The sequence below is a fragment of the Acipenser ruthenus genome, chromosome 24 (genome assembly GCF_902713425.1).
Source record: "Acipenser ruthenus chromosome 24, fAciRut3.2 maternal haplotype, whole genome shotgun sequence".
In the NCBI taxonomy this organism is placed as follows: domain Eukaryota; kingdom Metazoa; phylum Chordata; class Actinopteri; order Acipenseriformes; family Acipenseridae; genus Acipenser; species Acipenser ruthenus.
Genome location: NC_081212.1, coordinates 18,398,410 through 18,422,105, shown reverse-complemented (window position 1 = coordinate 18,422,105; position 23,696 = coordinate 18,398,410). Strand labels below are relative to the sequence as shown.

Here is a 23,696-nt window from a genome sequence, read left to right as displayed (position 1 = left end):
GTATAAGTCTTCAAATTATCACTTAGATTGCATGTTTTTTCATGTTTCATCTATTCATACTGCAGTATCAAAGTAATTCACTATAAAATATACAACTGGTTTCACACATCCAGATTAGCACTAATCATTAATTAACATTTTGTAACTTTTATAATTAAGAAAGATACATTAAGCTTTTTGTATAAAAGTGTAGATGAATTGTACCAGTTCTATGCAATATACTACTGTATGTAACAGTGTTTTCTGTCACAGTACACCTTATAGCAAATAAAACACATCTGCATTGTGCTTAAATGAAACGTGTATTAGGGGCTGTGTAAATGTTGGGCAGGCTTACCTTTGGCCATTCTTCAGACACAAGTAGAAATTTCTTACACAGCTATCTGGCTTATCACACAACTCCTCTGCAGAAGTCCGACCACAGCTGTCTCTTTTAACCACTGTGGAAGAATCAGCTGTAACTGCCACAGCGTTTTCATTGTTAAGAGCAGTAACACCGTCTTTATTTAACACTGTGGTCAAAGCTGATCTGCTTACTACAGTCATCGTGTACACATGCAGTGTAGATGGACGGATCACCAGCAGAGTCCTCAACTGTATTTGTTCGTCTGTGACTCTGTATTGCTATGCGATTATTACACCTTTTGTTTTCAAGGTGTTCTACCTAAGCTTTAATTTTTATTAATACCATTTTCTCAAAGTGCCCAGTCATTTGATGGTGTTTTGTTTCAGTTAAAGCTACTCACAATAATGTACATCAGTGTTCTATGCATTGCAGAGATAACAGTTTGAAGAGTAAGTAGCTGTTCCAGGGTGTTTGCACTCATTCCAATTCTGTTGCTCCAGTATTGAGCTATTGTCAGTATTTCTTTAAAGCTGCCTTTACCTGGCTTTGAGCTTGTCTGAAGAATCCTAAACACTGGGATTAGCAGCTTTCCTCACTCTTTTCAAATGTAACCTTTGAACTCTGCTAGCCCCACCTACTCTACATATACAGACAGAGAGAGTAGGAGGGGTTAGCAGAGTTGAGAAGTCACATGATTAGAATGGCACAAGAAAGGCAGAGTACTCCAGAAAGCTCTAACCCAGGTAACGGCAGATTTAAAGGAAGAATTAGAACACCTTAATATTGGAGCAACAGAATTCAGAAGCACTCGGAATGCAGAACACCATCAAATAATAGGGCAAATGTAGAAAAGCAATTCGGATGATATTTCAATGTCATTGTTTACCCCCCCCCCCCCCCCCCCTGTCTGACACGTATTATGCATGCCTGATGCAGTCTATGTGAGGTGGGGATCAGTACCCGTGAATAAGGAATGTTCCAACTGAGCAGACGTCAGAAAAATTAACAGAAAGCACAAGACCTGTAGTTGAATAAACTGCTTGTTTTATTGTGTGTTTTTGTTGCCATACCAGTCTTTCCCCATTGAAATCCTGCTGTGGTTTGCTATTCTGCAAGCTGGACAATTTGACTATTCAAATGATTAGCAGAATATTCTTAATGGTTCCTCCCTTAAAACTCAATCTACAACAAGAGATTAGAAATATACACTGCCAACAGCTTCATAAAGAGTTGCTTCAAAAAGAAGTTTTTTTTTTTTAATTTAGTGCGCCCAGTTATTTTTTCCCCGATTTTAGAATGTCCAACAGGATATTACACAAAGGTCAAAGATGGCCAAAGCAGTAAATCATGTTTTTGTGTATCTTATTACTGCCTTCACTTACAGAACAAATACAGCAATCAGACTTAGTATAGATGATGTTTCTCCTTACAAAAACAACAGGGGGAAACTTTGTATCCGTGCAAAGTAGAATGATCTATTGGATGCCCAATTATCCAATAATTTGTATACATTTTGTCTCCTTCGGACTGCAAAAAGTATAAGGGGGAAAGAAAGAGACAATGACGGGCCTGGTTTTCTTTCTTTCACACAGCTTGTGTCTGTCGCATAAGTCCCTTCCTGGCTCCTTGATGGTAATGGTGCTCCAGTTTCCCTGTGAAAAGAAACACATTTAAAGCTGTAGAGTCCAATCTTTATATCATCTGAAAGAAATGCACAACCCAGTGTCAATACATTCCAGATATAGGGAGACTGCTAATGCTATCCCCTACGTCACTATTACACAACAGACACAGGTCTGTTATTACTGGCAGAAGCAGCAGGAGATGGGGGGATTTCCCAGGCTCTGTTTTTTTTACCCCAAGCTCTGCACTTTTAATTTTCATACCCGGCAGGAAGAAATTCTGCTGGAAAATGTCATTTATACACATATTGATACCCAAATACATTTACAGTATGCTTAATCTCGTGCAGCACACTGCCTAGCTGGTTCTCAGCGCCTCTTTACATAGGCTTCCGGACTGTTTTGTAGTTTGTGTATTGTATCCCCCACCCCCACTGGAAATTTGACAAGCCGCACCCTGAGAAGGATATATCTGAAATCTTCTAGCTATGTTATACACGTAGCTCGGGAAACAAACATTTAAAAATGGGGATCTCCTCTCCTCAACTTTTTTTGTTTGACAGTACTGGCTGAGCTGCTCTTTTCTAAATACAATAACCTTTTTCAATACAAAACAAATCTTTTAAAAGCCTTTGGTACATTAAACCTTTCAGATAGCACTTCTGACCTTTCCTGGACTCAGCGTTCCCGGATTACAAGGGCAGCATTGACTTAGTACAGCTGAGGCTGACATACTGACAGGTGTTGGCAAAGAAAAAATGCTGATCAACCAAAAAGCCATGCAAAGCTGTGCACTTTGCAAAAAATCTCGTAGCTGCCGGACACTGGAGCCCACTCCATTTATCTGCAAGGCAGGAACACCAGACAGCTACAGGGCTCCTCCTGCTTACCAGCTTACTCAGCCATAAACTCGAGGAGACGAGCGGCAGGAGGCAGCCTGACCACCCTGCACAGATCATTAAGATACAAGTGGACCCACTTCGGGACAAATATTCTTTTAGTATTTATAGAAGCAGTATTTAGATGTGCAAAATGTTTAAAGCAATTGCAAAGATCCTCATTTGATACGTTAAGGAGATGCTTGGGCATTGTTTTGAACAGGCTTGTATCTAGTCTAGTTATAGAATCATATGTTCCTCATATGATTCCACCTTTTTAGTACTGGACCAAAGTTGTTGTTGTTGTTGCACCATTTAATGTTGCAAAACCAGTAGGACTGTTTAGATCAATGATTTCATATTCCGATGACTTCTTAAGTCCCCTCAGTCTCTGTACATTTAAATACACTCCTGTTCTTTCTCACTGAGATCTTCTCTAGGGGATCTGCTAGATAACGTGTGTGGAGAGGCCTGGGGAAGCCCTGGGACGGTCTGCTCCAATACACCCCTCTCATCTCAGAGTGCACACTGCCCTTGTCTGGGCTCCTCTCCAGTATAACCTTCCTGACTAAACAGACTACCGGTAATCAACTATGAAGGGTGCTGTTGCTATTGGTAATAAAAGCAAACAAATCTTAGTTATTCCTGGTCAGATGTCTGGAGTGTGTGAGCTGGTGCTGCCTGTGATCAAACCTCACAGCTTCTTTGTATGTATTTATCACAGTGTTGGAGAGTAGCAGGGACGCGGCTTTCATCTCTAGAGACTGTTGTACAAACTGGCTGCCCAGCATCCACAGCATTAACAATTCAACAGGACGCATTTGCTTTCTTCTGTGCCTTTGTCGTGTGTTTCAAAGGATCAGGTTGTGATGGCACTGATTAGAAGCCATCCAGTCTGAAACGGCTTTATATGTTTATTTGGTGTCAGATCTAGTTCTTGAACTATTTCAATCACTAGGTTGAAACAAGGCTCTTATCTTACAGCTATTTTGATGAAAACTTACCAACCAAGAACAAAAATAAGTATTAACGCATTCATATTACAAAAAGGGGAGGGACATGTAATATTTGGATATCATCATAACTTGTTCATCTAGCTAGTACAGTATCTTTACTGTAACCCTACAGTAAAATGAGATTTAGGACCTTTTTTTTATAAGCTTACTACTTGCACACTATTGCTTCATAAATCTAGCTCTAACAACAGTAACCACAAGTGCACACAAACTGTCATTGTTCCTTCCAGGATTGTTTTTTTTATTGACAAAACTAGATCATCGGATAAACTGCTCCAATCTCGCTGGAAACTGAGCTCCTTTGTAGCAGCCCTGCAAAGCCTGGGGAATTCTGCTGGCCAGAGCTGCAGCTTTTCAGTCCGCATTCATTGATCACAGAGGATCCTTTTCCATTCCAGTTTGTCTGGGGCTGCAGCTGAGAGCACTTTATTATACCCATCAAGAACAGGAACGCAGAATGAATCCACAGGATTTAAGGGGCTGGTTGGCAAGAACTGCTGACACTGAATTTCACTACTTGAGTAGAAACCTGCCACACTCAGCATACATAATGTCCAACAAGATTACCACCACAGTTAATCTGATGCAAGAAACACATCAGTCAGAAACACCACATGGAACCAACACCTCTTACATTTTGTTGCAGGGGGGCAGGTTCATGAGCACACTATGGTCTACCAGTTGTACTTAGATTAGATGTTTAGAGAACCTCATTGAGGCCACAGGGGTGCTTTAGAAATCACCAGGATGTATGGACTGAAATAGAAAATGACATGCAAAGTGAATCGATGAGTTAAATGGGTTGGGATAACTGTGATCATTCATGCTTGTACCAAGTTGTGCTTGAAGGCCCCCCCTTTCTCGTCTATCCCTTTTATGAAAGAATCTGAACGCAGTAATTCTACTGGGAGTCACCTCGTGGCAGTGATGTGTCCTTCAAAGCTTTATAAAGAACAGCAACCCTGAAGCTTGCTGGTGATTTTAATCACCACCCAGTACTTCTATTCCAGTTGAAGACCCACCCCCTTCCCCCTTCAGCCACATCCCTGACCTTATGTTGCTTAACTGTCTGTATGCGCTAGACTCTTTAATGTAGCTCTGTTTGATCAATGTTGCACAGCACAGGCTTTTAACTTAAACCTGCAGGCTGAACTGCTGTAAAATCTGAACTACTGTATACAGCAGTGCAGCATCCCACAGAGTCTGAAATGAAATACGAGGCTGTATTAAATAACTATACTAGTGTTTACTACATTACACTTCAGTACATACTATAGTATACTATATGAAACTATAGCGTTTTTGGACAGAACTACAGTATTTTGTTGAAATGCAGTCCTTTTATTTTACTACACACAGAACAATCCTTAATAGGGAAAATATATTTTGCTGAAAACCCAAAACATTTATTTCAAGAGATGCTGGTTTTAATCAAAAATGTGTGAATAATGTATAATATAACTTTAAGCAGCCTAATTTGTAAGCTGTCCTATAGCTAGGATTACAACCTACTTGTACAAGAGTGTTTGAAATCTGATGTCTCATAATCTTTAATACACTGTATTATAAAACAATTACATCTGTGTTATTAGCGAACATAAAATGGAAACAGATTATATTTATCCATCTTATACATAAAGCATAAATTAGTTTAGATAAAGTTGTGTCAATATGGCTGGAGATCTTTCAGATTAATAATCCAAATTTTTGCAGATCCAAATACTGCCAGCGTTCTAAACTCTCAGTGGTACAATAGCAGCCTGTCATTCAGGCTTTTATTTTAACATGCCCAGCATGATGTAATGTAGTCAGACCGCGGTGCACAAACACACTGTGTGATCCGGGAGTAGAAGTTCTTTTAATTATTATTATTATTTTTTTACTGCAGCCAAAGCCTGTAATGAAATCATTATCAGAAAGAAAGAATAAGACGCGCGAGGAGTAATTTGGTATTGATCCACTGAGCTATACTCCAGAAGCAAGCATTGCAATGTTTGTGCACATCTTAAAGCAAAAACCATTATAAAAAAGAAAACACATTTTGTTGGCGCTTGTCAACATGGAATATTACGTTAACGGTAGACAGTTACCTCTTTTCAAGCTATCTATTTGAGGACTCAATTCCCAGATCCTCTATATATTATGCCTGTTCACCATGTCTGAGCTGGAATCAAGAGGGGGGGTTTTATTGGATTCAAGCGCGCACAATTTCAATAGCACCGATTCCTTCGAACCCCATTGCGTTTTGTATGTAAACTCTGCACGTTTGTTTTCAGATTTCAAACAATCATTTACAAGCAGATCACTTCCTTCTGCACGTAAACACTGTAATTCACTAATAGGTAATACAAACAAGTATAAAATGTCAGTTTGTAGGCTACATAGTCACAGCTGTAGATACAAAACCAGAGCCATCAATATCATGAAAAAAATGGCCTACACCTACAGTATGCACATGTGAAAATGTAACTGCAATGTAAACAGGCATGTACAGACAGGTGCCCGAATTGGGATACTCTCAATACTGTGTGCTGAAGAATGGCCATTCCCATACAAATATGGAAATGTGACCTACAGCAAAGGAAGCAATTAGATACCAGGAAGGAAGCATTGGATTTTTTTCAATCTGCATACTTGAAAAAGTACATATCCCTAATTAAATTAGGAAAAAAAAAAGATCTTCCAATACAAGGAAACAGTGAAAATGAAAAGCACTGGCTAGCACTCAATGAAGTACCAGTGCTAATCTCTTAGGGAGGTAGTGGTTAACCTTGCAGTTCAGATTCCACTCCACAAGTCAGATTCAGGATGGCACTGATCAGGCAGTTCAGATCCATTCGTCTCCCAGACAGACAGAAGTAACAGGATCGTTAATAAAAATGGAAATTAGAACACATTATCCAAGCCTGCCTCTGGCTGCAATCAGACAAGCACACAATCAGCCACACAGACAGACACTTACTGATGGCAGAGCTCCAGGCAAGGGACCCAAAGCAAGCTCCATATTCCACAACCAATTTCCTTAGGTCAGGATACATGCAAGCACTAACAATTTTTCTGATAAAGGCATGACTGTCACATTGTGGTTTCAAACGCTTAAGGCTTTTTACTGTTGAACTGTCTGTTGTCACCAAGTACTTGTATGAGGAATGTCTTCACACAGTGTGAGGTGTAGCCCTGTCACTTTGAGGCAATTAAGAAGTGACAGCCACTCTCAGGAAGAATGAATTATGGCCTATTTGACATTAAAAAAAAACAAAAGAAAGCTCTTATATGCTATATATATATATATATATATATACAGTATATATATAGTATCTGCACCAAAACAAAACGTTTTAGTCCTCTTAAATACATTCAGTAACGCAAAACAGGTAACACAATGAATTTTTCATGCAGAATTACACAATCCAATCCACTTTAAAATGTAATGCTACATACAATTCCACACATAGCAGCTAGCTGTTTTTAAATTATATTGGTGACTATTTGCTTTGGAACTGAAACTACATATGTTATATATTTAAAATGTAAAGGCATGGTCGAGTGGGTTAGGCAGTTCTGAGTGTTGCTCCAATACAGATTTTCAATCATGTTCCTTTGTATCCAGATCCACCTGCCATTATCTGTGCCTGTAGAATCCTAGTAGCCAGCTCCTTCTGAGGCTTATCTGAAATCACACGATACTGTGACCTTTAACACTGACAAAGATAGAACGGTAATGTCCATCCGTCAGCATGTCTGTTTATAACACTATATGTCTGCCTGCAAATCAAATTGCAATGAAACTTGAAAGGGACATACTTTAGCATAAACTATTGAGAGGGGGCTGACTTGTACATACATGTGTCAAACTTTCCTTTCTACAAGAACAGAGGGATATATGGTGGAACCTGGCGGAGATCAGATTCTGATTTCCCAATGTTGCAGGCCATGCAGTACGTATGTCTGACAAAGATGGCCTTCATTTCTTTGGCTGTTGTTCCTGCAGTGTGACTTCAGTCAGATGTTGCTTTTGAAATACCCAGGATACGAGGCAGGATGTGGGATTTAGCAGCGAAGAATGTCTGACATTTCCAGAAAAGAATGTGTGGAATCATTTCAGGATTTCAAGGATTATCCAGTGGAAGAGTTCCTAGGGTCAGCAGAAATTGTTTTTTGTGTACAAAAGGAAAAATGTCAAGCTTGACTGTGTTCATTTTTATGTTTTTTTTTTCCTCTCCCATCAATAAAACCCTACCATCCTAAATAATGAATACCTGTTATAGTGTTTGAATGAGCTGAAACTATCGAAATAATCACAATCCTCACTCAACCTGTGCCATATAGATTTACATGTGGTCCCATTCACTTTGTAATTGGATGAGACAAATTACATCTAAATTGACAGAGAATCATAGAAGACGGCTGTGTATCAAAGTTGGAGATATTCGCTCAAAGTCAATTGTCTCTAGCAATGATATGGTTAACTGACTGGATGATTTTCATAACCAAACTTGACTGAGAGAATCATAGAATACAGCTTAAAGCAATATTTCAACGGGTTTCCATTTGGACACTGAAGTCACAGAAAACATGGCAGCCGTATAGTTACTGAGACCCTTTCCCAACTGTATTTTCTGTAATTAATGTCTCAAATATATCTTATGGTTGGAGGGTACAACAAATGCATCAGCAAATGGCTATATTATATTTGGAAACTAGATCAATAGAATCATAGAATACAGATGAGTACCAAATGTGGACACAAGAAAAATGGCAGCCGCATTAGGTCAGATGTCAAAAGAGAACTGTATGTTTTTGCCAAGTTTCCATAAAAAACTAATGATCTGAAACAGTTTATGAGTTATAAGGAATGCTTTGAAATATTACTATTAAATCGGAATTGCCCACAACGTACAGCATAAACACATATATAAAAATAGTCATGCATATTTAATAAATAAGTAGGACTAATGCTTAGATGATCCTTGCTTACTGTATGACACAGATGGCCAACGCAACAAATTGATTTTTAATGATCGTTTTTTTGGACTACATATTTTCCCCACATGTATAGAAAGCTGTAAAACATTTTTTAATGCTTGTGCCAAAGCCTGCAGCTGCTGCTGCTGAAGACCTTTTGGATATCTTAATCCTCCTACTGGGAAGTGTGGGGTTAGAAGCAAACATTAAATATTAAGTAGCCCGGCATGGCTCTTTAAAACTCAGAGAGCAGGGGAATTTAAAGTGCCATTGTGTATATAAAATGTGGGCTTGAGAAACATTTAACAGAAAATCACCTGTTAGCTTTTTAACATGTGTCATTTCTACAAAATACAAAAACTTTAGTGTGAAGGGGGTGCCATTTTGGAAAAATATAGTGGCACCAAAGATTATTCTGAAGTTTTAATATCCATATATTTATACTAGTTATATACACTGCCTAGCCACTTTATTAGGCCCTATACCTAATATCAGGTTGGGCCACCTGATACAGCCTTGACACAACATGGCATGGGCTTCACAATGTGCTGGAAGGTGTGGTGAGGGATGTTAATCCATTCAGTCATTATTATTTCAGACTTGACTAGCCTCTAATACAGTCTTTTCCCTCTGTCTGCGGCCACAGCTGTCTCTCTTGGCGACCACCTTCTCTTTGTTTTGACTTTGCAGATACACTCTGATAACCAACCTAGCAACATAGCTGTCCCTGGCCCTGCCTCTATCATGCCTTTCGAATGCTGTTACATCGCTACCTTTCCCCATTCTTGGTAGCCTGTTTGCAATTGTGCTGCTCACAGAGCTTTATAATACCACAGGGATCACGTCACATCACACGCTAAACCTAATTTGCATCTCTAATTCATAACCAATCCGGTAGGCAGGTCCTAATAAATTGGCCAGGCAGCGTATGTTGGGTTGCTGTAGTTCTATAGGCTGATATAGCGTTGTCTTCTGAGTACTGTCCTGTCTACAGACTCTTTTTTCCATCAAGCAATGAGAGTGCAAGACAATGTAAAAACTAATAGAAATACATAACAAGATCAAAATAAATAATAAAGTTTTACTGCAGGACGTGATGCACACGATGGATTTTAAATTCCCTCAATGCAGTCTCTTTCCTTACTCAGTTCCCCCTCACTGAACACAGCAGCGAGTTCATCGTTAAACCAGACTAAATTACCCTCAGATTTATCACCTATGCCGCCACCTGTACCGACATCTGCATCACCATCTGAAGGGCTGTCTCACCCACAAATGGGTTCCCTGTTGTCATTCACCATGTGTAATCTATTGCTGGAGGAGGCAGAGGAACAGTGATTGCTACTCAGAGAGAGCATCTGCTGAGGATGGCCTAAATGTGATTGTGCTGAAGCTGGCTGCAGCTGTCATCTCTCCTACAGATTTGTTATACGTGTCAACGGATGAAGTCAAACAGCCCCGGGCACAGAAACAGGCAGGAATCATTCCCATACTGAAATCCGGTTCTGACTAACTACCGCCTCCTGCGTCACTCCAGCTACCTGTAACGATGGGTTCATCTGGGGGATTATCATGAAAACTGTCAGGTCCTGATCCTGTCATAATCTGGTTCTAGATGCATCAGATGTGTGAAAAAGACACACCTTTCTTGGGACCAAGCCTGCAAGCTGCTATTTCTCATTAGATTTAACCAGACTGATTCATTTCGAAAGCTGCTGGAAATTATAAGCGACTGCAGGCTGCAGTTAATAAATGTATAATGTACAGTGGAAATAAACTCCTGTGTATATATGCTGATGGAGGCTGTAGAAACTAAACTTCATTCTCAGAATGCTGTAATGAGTGCACATGTACATGTACAGCTATCTTGTGTATTCAAAGGGTTATTACTGAAATGTACTAGAAACCTACAACAAAGACTTTTAGTATAGTACTAGTTACCAGGGTCCAGTCACAACCGGTTCCCATTAGCGTGAGCCTGCTGTATAAAACAAGAGACACTTAAAACCTAGGGAGATTGTCTGGAATAATTTATGGTTCCCCTGTATGTGTGCCTGCATGTAGAACTGCTTCCAAGCGAGACTGAGTCATGAATGTGTTTGAGCTTGACTTAACAATACCCTTCAAACATGGTTTTATAATAAACAGCAGTGAGCTGTACAAAAAAAAAAAACAAAAAAAAAAACAACACCTTAAAAACTACAGTACAACTTCATTTCAATTCAAACCATTCTTAGCTTGGATTCTCTGTTAAGACTCTGTCTCTGGAAATTAGTGTCAAATTTAAAAGCACGGCTGCAGGGAATTGCGTTTTCTTTGTTCCTCAGATGTTTGAGATTTTCGGAGGAATTCTGAACAGTGTTCACAGGACTTCAGGTTTCAAGAAGCTGTGAGGGAGGCTGTTTCATGACCTCTGTACACCAGTAACAGTGTTGGTGTCACAGTCCACCCCCAAACACCTCCCTGAGTTATCACCAGGTATTTTTATCACCGGAGATCAACTGGGGACAGCCCAATACTGACAGCCTGAGGCAAGGTACTTACAACACACCAGGCTGAAGTTGTCTTATCTTCTACACAGTATTGAAAACATCTGCTGGTAAAATTGCCCCTTGCAGCCTCCTCGTGAATCCTGTTTACATTAAAGACGTGTATGGTATCTGTTGAAATGTAAACCATCTGCTGGTAACATGTTCAGTATCTCATTTAACTCATATTGATATAACGTGTAATATTTAGTTGTCTTATCTGCTGCACAGTAATTGAAAACATTTGCAGGTATAAATGCTCCTATTCTGGCTTTCGGGGTTTAACACCTGTAAATATCAAACTAAAACCTTAAAAACAATGAAGTTGTTTACAAAATTAAATAGACTTCTTCAAAATATCTCCTTTATACTGTCATCTGCACGGTTTTGGATACAGAAGCCCCTGGGAGCTGGATATTTCATATTTCACAGGATTCGGGTCATGGATATCATTTGAATAACAAACGCATCAATCATTCAAATGAAGTTGTATTTACATAAAACAATGTGCATTTCTGTCAAGCTGCTATATGTAGAGGTCACATGTTTTGCAATAAGGGTAGGCTTCAAATACGACCCGTTCTACACAATCCTCATGCGCTTAGTTGGAAATCTGTAAACAGTATGGTAACAGCCTCCCCTGTTTCTTGTCTTTATTCAGTAAAGTCATCTCCTCACAGATGGGCTCCATGGATCTGAACGGCTATTTCTGTTGAGCAGCCTCTCAGGCGTGACATTTCCCTGTACACGTTGTTTGAGTTTGCAAACAGTCCTGGAAAGGCATGCATATTAAACAATGCATGCTGATACTCAATAACAGTGTGCTACTGCAGCTAATAGCACTTTCATGGTTGTGCTGGCTAGAGCTGCGGCTCTCAGAGAGTGGAAAAAAAAACACGAATCCCCGACCAAATGTAAAAACGAAATTAGAAAAAATTGTATGATTAAAAAAAGCTGATCACCTATGAAGTGATGGCAATACATATCAGGGCAGATTATTGGAATTAGTTTGTCAGCTCTAAGTATGTAAATAACCATTTTAACAATTAGGTCAGCAGTCAATGAGTTTCCAGCGTAGATGACACAATCTCATTGCAGCTACAGCCCCTCACAATCATTTTACACTAAAATAGAATTCCCTGCAGGTGGTATGCCACACTTTCACAATCTGGGCATTCGACTTATCTTGTGGACAGACCAGTTCATTTGCAACCCCAAAATGAAGCTTTAGCTATTGGGGGCAAAAGCATCCTTGCCCTTGCAATCTGCCTGCAGCGATGTGATGCTGTTAGCCTAATATAGGCAAGCTCCTGCTTCTACTTCCAGCAGCTAGAGGTTATACCTCAAACGAGAACTTCAAGCTCAGTTGCAGTAGAAATAATTTTTTTTTAATACATTTTTACAAGTGGTGTTTTTGTTAAGGGAATTGAGTATAATGTATCAACCATCTAAATATGAAAAAAGCATTTTGAAAATCACAGGTAAAATGACACTGATGTAGCATCTTTGGTTTAACACAAGCTCCCGAGGACAGCCCTTCTTTCAATTGCGTCAACTAATGCTTTTTTCCCTGACGTGGTATTTCTCACCTGCTTACTGCTGTGAATAACTGTTTTGTGTTCACTTAGCACCTCTTACAAAGCCTCAGTCCCAGCATTAAGCCAAGGTGTCAAAAACCTTGAATTTTCACCTCCAACTTTGCCCACAATGGACGCATTAACATAACATTCCTATATGATCTTACTGGGCTCTATTCTAACTTTAAGAACTGTTTTAATAAATGTTCTGCATATATAAAATCAAATTTGCCATGTTTTAGTTTTTTTAAAGTAGTATTTACTGGGCAGCAGTGTGGAGTAGTGGTTAGGGCTCTGGACTCTTGACCGGAGGGTCGTGGGTTCAGTCCCAGGTGGGGGACACTGCTGCTGTACCCTTGAGCAAGGTACTTTACCTAGATTGCTCCAGTAAAAACCCAACTGTATAAATGGGTAACTGTATGTAAAAAATAATGTGATATCTTGTAACAATTGTAAGTCACCCTGGATAAGGGCGTCTTAAGAAATAAATAATAATAATATTTAACTTACGATCATGTTTATGAACAGAGCCCTTTGCCTCTTGTGCATGGAAATAAACAAACTTTAAAATATGGTTCCTGATAACAAGGACAAAAAAAGGATAGGAAGTGCAACAAACATAAACTGCATCACAAATATTTATTTGCCTCTTGTGCACAGAAAACAATCATCTCAATTCTGACAGGCACCTGTTTTTCATCAGGGAAGGGAGACAGTAAAAATGTGTGGAATTATACTTATAAATCAGCTGGGCAGAACACAGTGCACCAGCAGCTCCACTGTCTTTCATTAGCTGCTGGGAGTGAATTTAATTGGAATTTTATAGTCAGGGCCCAATGCAATTCACACTGTCACAGATTTCAGAGACTTTTGCTGAGCTTCTAATTTCCCTGATAAAATTGGGGATATTTTTAGGTAGTTGTTGGAAATGTCCTTGTACAGGACACAGGGACCTGCTTTGAATCGTAATGCTATTACACTGTGTGCCTCAAGGCGACAAAGTGGGGAAAGGATAAAGTGTCTTCAAATGTTATTTTAATAGTCTTTTTAATTGAAATGGCACCTCCCTTACGGTGGATGCAATCATCAGAGTCATTCTGGGTAGTGTTCTTCCTCTGCTTTACATTTATCTGACTATTTCATGGGTTTTTCAATCACTCAGAGTGCTCCTGGCACCAATGTTGAGTGAGCATCAGGTTTATATAAATCTGCCTCTTCCTGGCTTCGCTTTCTAGGGACTGTGCTCCTTCTTCATTCCTTTTGGAATCCACTCTGCTAGCCACACCTATTCTTGTCTATACAAGCGTAGAGTAGGTGGGGCTGGCAGAGTTGAAATGTCACACTGTCACATGATATAAATGGAATGAGGAAGGCTGGTCAAAGCCAGGTAGATTACAGAAACATGATAAGAACTCAATATTGGAGCAAGGGCCACTCCAAATTATTGAAAACACCATGAAATAGTAAGAGAAATGTAAAAAGATAATTAAAAGAATTTTTGGAGCTACTTACTCTTTAAATACTCAGAAGGACAATGCATGGCTTTCGCCTATTGACTCAGAATATACCCTGGGGGAGAACGGTAATGATTGCAGTGGGTTATTGCTTACACAAATCAGATACCAGTATATGAAATAAATTTCATGAATACAAAATCTCAATTGAAAAAGTTAAGCTTTAATACTATTCATCCCCACAGGGAATAACAAAAAGATCAAGGTAGTTTGCTTTCTTGTGCAGCTTTGCATAAAACCAATAAGGCCACACCAGCAAGAATGCATCTCAATACAATAAAAAGAAAACAGGACTTACAGATTTTGTGTTTTCCTTTCATGGGGAATTTAACCACCAGCTCCTGAGGATTTGAACAGATGAAGACAAATGGAGAAGCGGACTCCTCACATGTTTCTGGGAACTGCAAAGAAATGAAAGGCTGATTAACAAACACTCAAACCACTTGCAACAATAAAACAGAACATGTGTTCCTGCTGATGAAGTATTGCTGACATTGTTAGACAGAGTAGATAGAGACCTTATTGCAGGCTCCTATCTATATACCCTAGATTGTGATATTCCCCATGAACTGCTAAATAATGGACTAACCAAATTTAATCACAATTGGAGACGTGAATGTCTAGATATGCAGCTGGGAATGTAAATGTTATAGGAAAATCTATCTATTTAAAAAAAAGACATTTTACTACAAATCAACAACTACACTGGTGTTTGTGGTAATGGTTAGGGCTCTGGACTCTTGACCGGAGGGTTGTGGGTTCAATCCCAGGTAGAGGACACTGCTTCTGTACCCTTGAGCAAGGTACTTTACCTAGATTGCTCCAGTAAAAACCCAACTGTATAAATGGGTAATTGTATGTAAAAATAATGTGATAACTTGTAACAATTGTAAGTCGCCCTGGATAAGTGCGTCTGCTAAGAAATAATAATAATAATAATAATAATAATAATAATAATGTCATTTTCTGTGCAGTAGGTAACATTATCACATTGACACAGGAAGTGATCAGGCACCAGGAAGCAGTAACAACTCTACAATCTGTACATTTGTATTTGAAACGTCCGTGTAACCTCAAATAGTCTTAAAAACAAGCAATGAAAGTAATTGAAATAGGGAACGGGTAATAATGTAGCTGGAGTTAATAAGAAGAAAATGGATTTTAAAGTCTTGGTTAGCACTTCTTTAAGGCAACCCCTGTTATGACCATTAGGAAAGCTAGTGGCTAGACATTTCAATAGCCGCACACACAGTACACCCAACAAAAAGACTGGAGGTGTCTCCCTTGATCACAGTGTACTGAAAAACAAATGCATTGCAATTATTAAGCACTTTGAGCCTTTCATATTGTTCCAAGAAACAATCCATTGAGAACTTATAAAACTCCTCCTTTGATCATCCATTAGTAGATGAACTTTTCAGACTGAATGACCTTTACTGCATCCATAAGAACTGTTGAGTATGTTGCTAGTTGCTGACTGCCTCGTAACCCAGCCTCCCATATTTCACCCCCCCACTTTCTCCAAAATCCTCAACCAAGGACAAGCTAGACCTAGTAGATTTGAGTTTGGCGAACGGAAATCTGGTCCCAAAAGTTGTTAGTTTGTATCCAGATTTTTAAAAAATGTTATTTAAAAAAAAAGATACATATTTCTACATTTTTATTTATTTTTTATTTTTGATAAAATGTAATTTTCATTTTGAGAGTGTTCATTGATGGAGCGGAGAATCGTATATCTTAATATTTTTCGTAATGCACAAATGTTGAGTTGCACGACAACCACAAGAGAAAAAGGGTTCGGTCCTGAAGATCCCCTAGGTAGTTCACAGCACTGATTTGATGTTACAAGCCTGGAAGGAGTTTAAATGGTTCCGGAGGGCTGTGCAACGACTGCTTCCGAATCCCTTTGGGAAAGTAAGGACCATACACTCAACACTGGAGCCAGTGCTGGGGGTGCACTAAACTGGGCCATTCCAGCTCAAAAGGACCAAATTCTGTGGAGGGGTTTCTTCCTTTTTCTCATTTTGATCACCTAGATCTCATCTCATTACAATATGAAAGCATGTTTCAAGGGCTTTCCAATCAAAATGTATTATTGACGTAAGAGAACGAGTAAATCAATGGTCCACTTGAGCTGGACTGACCCAATTACAGCACCACTTGTTAAAGCGTCTCTGCAGGTCACATTAATTCCCTAGATATGTAGCCCCAACTACACACCAAAAGATAAGTGCTCTTTTTCACATTTATAAGATACACACAATCTGTTGTTTTTGCACGTCATCATCTTGCTACAGCCAAGTGTACACAGGCCAATGTGTGTTACAATTAGTTGGGAAAAAAGAAACATCACTACTAACACAAACGAACACGCACACACATACATGCAATTAAGCTCTGATGAAAAAGGCTCTTCAGTCCAAAACGCTTGTGTGTTGCCCTAAATGCTGGCAGGAATAGAATGGGATCATTCTTTTAAATTTACTAGGAATGACAAGGCAATCACTCCTGTAATATAAAATCTACAATGTCCAGATTACGTAGATCTGGACATCTGGACAGAACAGCAAATTACCGCACAGCTCAATTTGCATTAGCGTTAAATAGGCACTTGTGTTTCCTCAATTAAAAGCAGAGACAGCAATCTCTTGCTCTGTAGCTGGAGCGGTACCAGGACTGCATGTCGGCTGGCCTGCTTGGCTGCACTCAATCTCTGTTTAAAAAAGGGATTCACTGGCCTGTCTCTGAATTTGGAGAGATAGCCAGAGGGGTGCTCATTGTCCTTGTCCGGATAACCTGGGGTATAAGAAATCGAGATGAAAGAGTCAGGCTTTGTCTTCTCAAACGGTTCTTCCAGGGATCTACCACATTGTGAAATAGTAAAAATAGTTCATTAAAAACACTACAGGTCCTGTTTTAAAGCAAGTTCAAATGGAAATTGTCCAAGAGGAATAAAACAAATGTAACTGTGTAAAACTAGTAAACTCAGTTGCAGGAATTGAATTAGTCACTTGATCATTTTATACCGCTAACATGATTTTATTCCATGAACAGGTTATCATTTTTGTAAAGCAGATGCTTTGACCAGGATTTCTTTCCAGGCATTTCCAGGCATCTGCTAAATAAAACCCATAATAATAATAATAATAATAATAATAATAATAATAATAATAATAATAATAATAATAATAATAATTTGGCCATTATAAATTTTAAACAAAACCACTTGATTAATAATAATACTGGCCTCAAGTCACGTCATATTCTAGTGGTATATCAACTTTCACTTAATTTACTGTATACACAAACCAGAAATGAACACATGCTACTCTTTACAAAGCAAAGCAACCAATTGAGAAGGTTGAAATACATGAAAGGAAACCCTGTGCTAAACAGAGCAGAAGAAATGTGAGCAGCGAGGCCAATCTGCTCTGAACTGGTTGAGGTAAACAATTTTTTGGATCTCTTCCAGGAGGTAAATGTTATAAAGTGAGACAAGTCAGAGTCTGTGCAGTTCACAGCAGATTTACAAATTGCTCAGATTGATGCCTCTTCATCATTTTTAATGTACTTCTAAAAACCAATACGGGCGCAAGTTCATTTGTCAATTTTAGCCGGTTTTTACACCACCACTTGAATTTCCAAATATGCATCATATTAATTCTGTGAAACACAGACAGCTTAACACCCAGCGCCATATACAATGCAGCAACACGCATCAAAATGCAAAAACCCAAAGTGTCACAGTCTGATCTTTCAAACACAAATGTGCATAGTTGGCTATGGATTTCAGAATAGGGTTATGCAAAGTTAATTCTGTTTTTTTTAATGGAAATAAATGCCTCCCTGTTAAACTAGCTGACCCGCTTTCCAAATCTTATTTAAATGAAGTTGAAAACCATGCAAGAGTCTATTGGGCATCATTGATGTCGCACCCTCCCTGTTTGTGTGTGCAAATTAGATTGAACAGAGTATTGCTATATTCTTTCCACTTTGCAGTTCCTTCTGAAAGATTCAGAAAGAGAGAGAGAAAGACAGACAGAGAGAGAGAGAGAGCGAGAGCGAGAGAGAGAGCAAGATTAGGCATGTAAAGAGAAAGTGTCTTTGAAACTTCCTCAGGGCATTCCCGGGGAGTGATCAGGGCAATGCCTGTAAAGTCTGCCTGCCGGGGGTTGAGTAAACATCCTTGCTCCCTGCACACAGCACACTGCAGGAAAGGACAATCAAACACACACACACACACACACACACACACACAAACACACCACATAATGCCACTGGGTGCTGGACAATGAAAGTACTGTCTTTGAAGATCAGCAGCCGTTTACAAAGCATGGGGACTGCTCTGATTGTGTACTGTTGGGTAAACCTACACTCTCCTCTCCTCCTTGTTTCCAAGACACCAAGGCACCACTAAAATTGCAGACAGTAGCCATAGTTTTATGGAAAATACTACAGTGTTGGCTCAATATCTTGAGAAGTTTCCTCTCTAATTAAGTGTTTAGCTACCTTCTTCAGTTTTTTATTGGGCTTGTACACCCCTGAAACTAAATACCTTGGCAGTTTTTTTAAATTTAATTAATTTAAGTAGCTCATTGCGTTCTTTAAGAACGGTATAGCTATGCAATCTAAAAGTGACAAAATCATTTTAGTTCAAGGGGTTTATTTGTATTATTTGCTGGGTGTTTTTTTTAGCAATTCATTAGTTACTTAGCTTTTGCTGGGAACCGTATTGTAATTTAAATAATTTATGATCTTGCAATTTACAGCATGTCTAAAAAGTTGTTGCCATTTGTAGAATTATTTTCCAAAATCGAATAGTTTTTTTTATTCTTAAAAAATCAATTTAACACATCTGTAGTGTTCCTGGGTGACTGCACACAACCCAACTTAACCCAAGTTCCCTGAGTTTTGTACTTTTCCACTATCTTTATAGCAGTTTACAGAAGTGTGAAATACCAAACGGTGATGAAGGTACAGTATCTACAATTCTATTCTACTTGAACTGTTAAAATTGCCAAACACACATTTTTAGTTTTTGTTATTTGGGTATCAGCGCTATACTCCAATTAAAAAGTAATTCCAGCATCTTTTCTGCTCTCCACAGCTAGAGATCACAAAACATGTCCGGACATGCAGGGCCACACATTTGTAAAACATTATACACGGGATGGTGCTGATGGCTGCTTTGTATGATGTGTAAAATGATCCTTTATGGTACGGTGCACGACACTGTAAAAACACAACTTAAATGAGGGAGAATGAATAGCAGCTACAAATCATATTCAAGATTGACTCAATTACCTATCACTGTGTAGCCATGTTAAGATTGTAAAGGTTTAAACGTCTTAAAATCAGCATACTGTTTTATTAAACATTTAACAGAAATATTCAGTTTTGAGAGGATCACTTTTACATTCTATTAAAAACGTGGTAATCACTTATAGTATCTTGATGCACTGCAATTTACTTGTAATTGAATACGGAATGTTAAATGAATGTCAAATTTCAAATAAATACAAAGGAAAATATAAAGATCATCATTTTAAATATCAAGGTTGATAGTTACAACTGTTTCTGCAAAAGGGTTTAATCCATTAACGTTGATTTATAACCTTAGGTTATGTTAGTCTTTTTGATCAGGTATCACAATTCATCGATACACAATGAAACATTTCACCCCTATTCACAGCCTAATCATACTGTTTCAGCCAGTTGCAAATGTGGCTGACAGGCACATTGATCCATTAAGAAAGAGAGCTGCGACTTGTCTGCAAATGCTGAACTCTCAAGGATCTAACCCAGTATCACTGTGACAGCTCTCACGGTACTCAGCTGAGCCCTCTCCACTGGTACTAATTGGAACTGTCTGCCAGCAATCTCACAGGGAAACTCTGGAGAGGATGGTCCCACTTACTGAAATCCTCCCCTCCCCAAAAGACAAGCAACCTTGTACAGCAGCTGCTGCACCTTGTGGTTGAACAGACAGCCTCAACCTCAATTACTGTCAATCTAGCACCTGAAGGCCTTCCAGCACATACTGTACGTGACTGAATGTTGGAGAACCCCTTTCTTCCCCTTCCACAGCAAAGTGCAGCCATCTCACCTGATGACGTTTTTAAGATGAGAACTCTTCCTGCCTCATTTGTCAACCAAGCTCAGACTGACTGGGGGTGGGATCCACAGCTCTCAACTTCGATACAGAATTTCAGTGGCAGGTGTGCGAGGTAACTGACAATGCCAAGGAGGTTTTATATTGCAATTCAAGCGGAACAGCACTGGAGAAGGATTAATCAAGGTTTTGTGAAACTGAAATCAAACTGTGAATGTTGCCAAGCTAGTAACAACCTCAGGCCTCATACGGTTCATTTGCAAATTAACCCAGTAAAGTTTGTTTGACAATAAGCTGAATAAAAAAAAAATACAGTCCCTGTCCAGTCCCTGCCCAGTCCCTGACCACATTCCGGCGCCTCCTTAAGACTCACATCTTCAAACAGCACCTGTAGAACTCCTCTGTTGTATCCTGGGACACTATCACCCTTCATTTAAATATGCTTTATTTTGCTCTTATCTGCCCCCTATTTTACTGCATTTAATCCTGTACCTCAGAATATTGTAATCTGCCAAGTGTTAAATCTGTAGTATTTTGTACTTAATCATATCCTGATGTAACTATCACTACTTAATCATATCCTGATGTAACTTTCACTATTATCTGCTGTATTATTGAATTGTGGTTTGTCACACTTGAGAATTATTGTATTTCTTGTTCTTATTGTATGACTTATATTGTAACACTTGAATGTATTTGTATTTGCTTGCGATTGTAAGTCGCCCTGGATAAGGGCGTCTGCTAAGAAATAAATAATAATAATAATAATAATAATATATAAATAATTCCTTTTGAATTCACATCACACTTCAATGCAAAATAACTCGGTTAGACATTTTCTCTGGTTTGCTTCTGTATTTTTGGGAACTGATTTTTTATATTCAAATTCATATTCCTAAACCCAGGACAACATCCTGAAGGACTGAGTTTGTTTGAAGCATTCATACATGCTTTTAAACTAACCAAACCACACTCAGTTTGAAATAAACATCCCAAGTGTAAATGGGCCCCTGAAATAATGCATACAGGCATCGGCAGGCCTTAGCTTCCACTGACCATATCAATGAGGCACAAACTGAAACGTGTGTGTACTTGACTTGAGTTTCTTATAGTTATACTTGTTTAAAAGTTTGAAGTTAAGGATAATTATACAATGCTCAAGCACGAATCCACCCCAAGCCGTTTAAATAGTACCTTTAACCATGCAACTGTAATTCTAGCCATGCAGTTATACTGCAGCCCCGGATGAAACCTGCATCACAGTTCAATTAGATATAATGTATGTGCCCTTGATTCAACTCAAACACAGCACACCTCTGTTTTGTTACCAAAGTTGCATAAAGAACTGTATACTTTAATACCAAGGTGTTGCATAGATAAGTAATGGAGCAGCATCCCCTGGTAACCTCTGGAATGATTACATTTGCCTTCGGCTTGTGTTTACTAATGCTGCCTGCCTGTCAGTTTCACCTGGGTAACCAGGCATTGCAACATGATAATGCCATATTTAATTACCATTCCAGCAAAACAACCCACTAGCAGGCAGTGCTACTGCATTAACTGGGGCATGTCCTGTTTAATTGCGGTCAGATTTTATAAGCGTATTCACTTACGAGTGCACACTGTGTTCTATGTGGAATGTGTTGGATTGTCCCCTCACTCAACTAGAAACCGCATTTGTCTTTCTGTCTCAGTAATAGGACTCTAATGTGGCTCCAAAGTCCTAAGCAATGGTGAGCTTGCTTTCTTTCTTTGTTCACCATGAAAAGTGTCTTTATATATTAAAATAATCTCTGCGTTTTAGGTGGGAAATTAATCTAGATCAATTTTAAGGCTGCAGGGTCAATTTGCTTTCATGGTCTAGCAGCTCAACACCTTCACAAACTGTTGTCCCTGCTTAATTTTCATCACAACATTAAGGAGTCTCAATTATTCATATATGGTAACAAAGGATTTAATGCCTCGCTTATCACTCTTAAATACATGCAGGGGTTACTAATGTGAAATATTGCATTAAGTGTGCATATTGAACAGCATAAAAAAACGTTTTAGATAAGAATGTAAAAATGTATACACTTCACAAGCTGCCTTTCCCTTTGCTTTGAAAAAAAAAAAAAGATACATTTGGCAATATTCAAACATTTTAAAAAGCTTAGATCTGCACTGTTTTCTTATCCTAGCTTTCATCTTGTGTACCTGCTCTGTGGATTTCATTTTGAAAGATTTCTCTTTGTCCCCGTATGTTGAATAACCTGGTTAAAAGTCGTCTGTCTGAAAAGGACTCGTCCCAGGGCCTGTGTAATATATGTTATGGGGATTTCAGCTGTGCACTGAGGCAAATGGAAGAGGGAAATCAGTCCCATGCATACGCTTCAGTGTACATCATACTGGTAATCCTTCACTGGTTTCCTAGTCTTCAGTCAGAGAAAGGTTCCTACGGGTGACCTATCAGAGAAGCCTACACCACAATCAAAACGGCTCTCACATTATTTCCACCCATCATGCTGTGCTTCTATGTAGCCTTTTCTCAGCCTAGAGTTGCAAGAGACAGGGCAGGGTTTCATAAGGACCTGTTTGAACAGCTTCCTGAAAATGACAGGAGTGATTTCTCTACCTGAGGGAATTAGGGACCTAACAGTAAAAGTACAGATTTGTGAAAACCACTTAATAGAATCACTCGTAACAGAATCAAGAACATAGTATACTTATAAATGGAATCTCCTTTGCTGTGCAATCAGTTCAAAATCTAGCTCTTTATTTAATTGAATTATTTGATCAATGCGGCTATACAAATATGATGACATACAGAGGTTTTTCACGGTACATATTCAATTTACCATCAACATGGTGTAACCGTGAGAAGACAACTTTGTGAATTATGGAACTGTGACAGGATGAGAGAGCTCTGTACTTTTATGCCTCACAAACAAGTGTAACTGCAGCTTTAGCAAAGCTTCTGTTTGTGCCTGCTGCAACACATAATCCCCCTCACCCCAGCCTGACCTGCTTAATAGAGGAAAGACTACTACCTGATTATGAAATATTTTAGCAGGGAATAAATAATGAAATGGAGGAGTTTAATTCACGGAATGGATCCTTGGGTAACACCAATAAGTTTATTAATTGTAGAAAATGTAA

General features: G+C 38.9%; 1 protein-coding gene across 1 annotated transcript in view; it reads right to left on the bottom strand.

Moving 5' to 3' along the window:
- Positions 1-1,370: 1,370 nt before the first annotated feature.
- The window catches only part of LOC117429165 (activating signal cointegrator 1-like), a 40,626-nt gene continuing 18,300 nt past the window's right edge, over positions 1,371-23,696 (bottom strand). Inside the window, exons 12-13 of the mRNA XM_058998501.1 lie at positions 14,745-14,847; positions 1,371-1,998 (exon numbers count right to left, since the gene is read on the bottom strand). Coding sequence (XP_058854484.1) covers positions 1,931-1,998; positions 14,745-14,847 — 171 coding nt within the window. The 3' untranslated portion in view covers positions 1,371-1,930. The remainder of the gene's footprint in view (positions 1,999-14,744; positions 14,848-23,696) is intronic.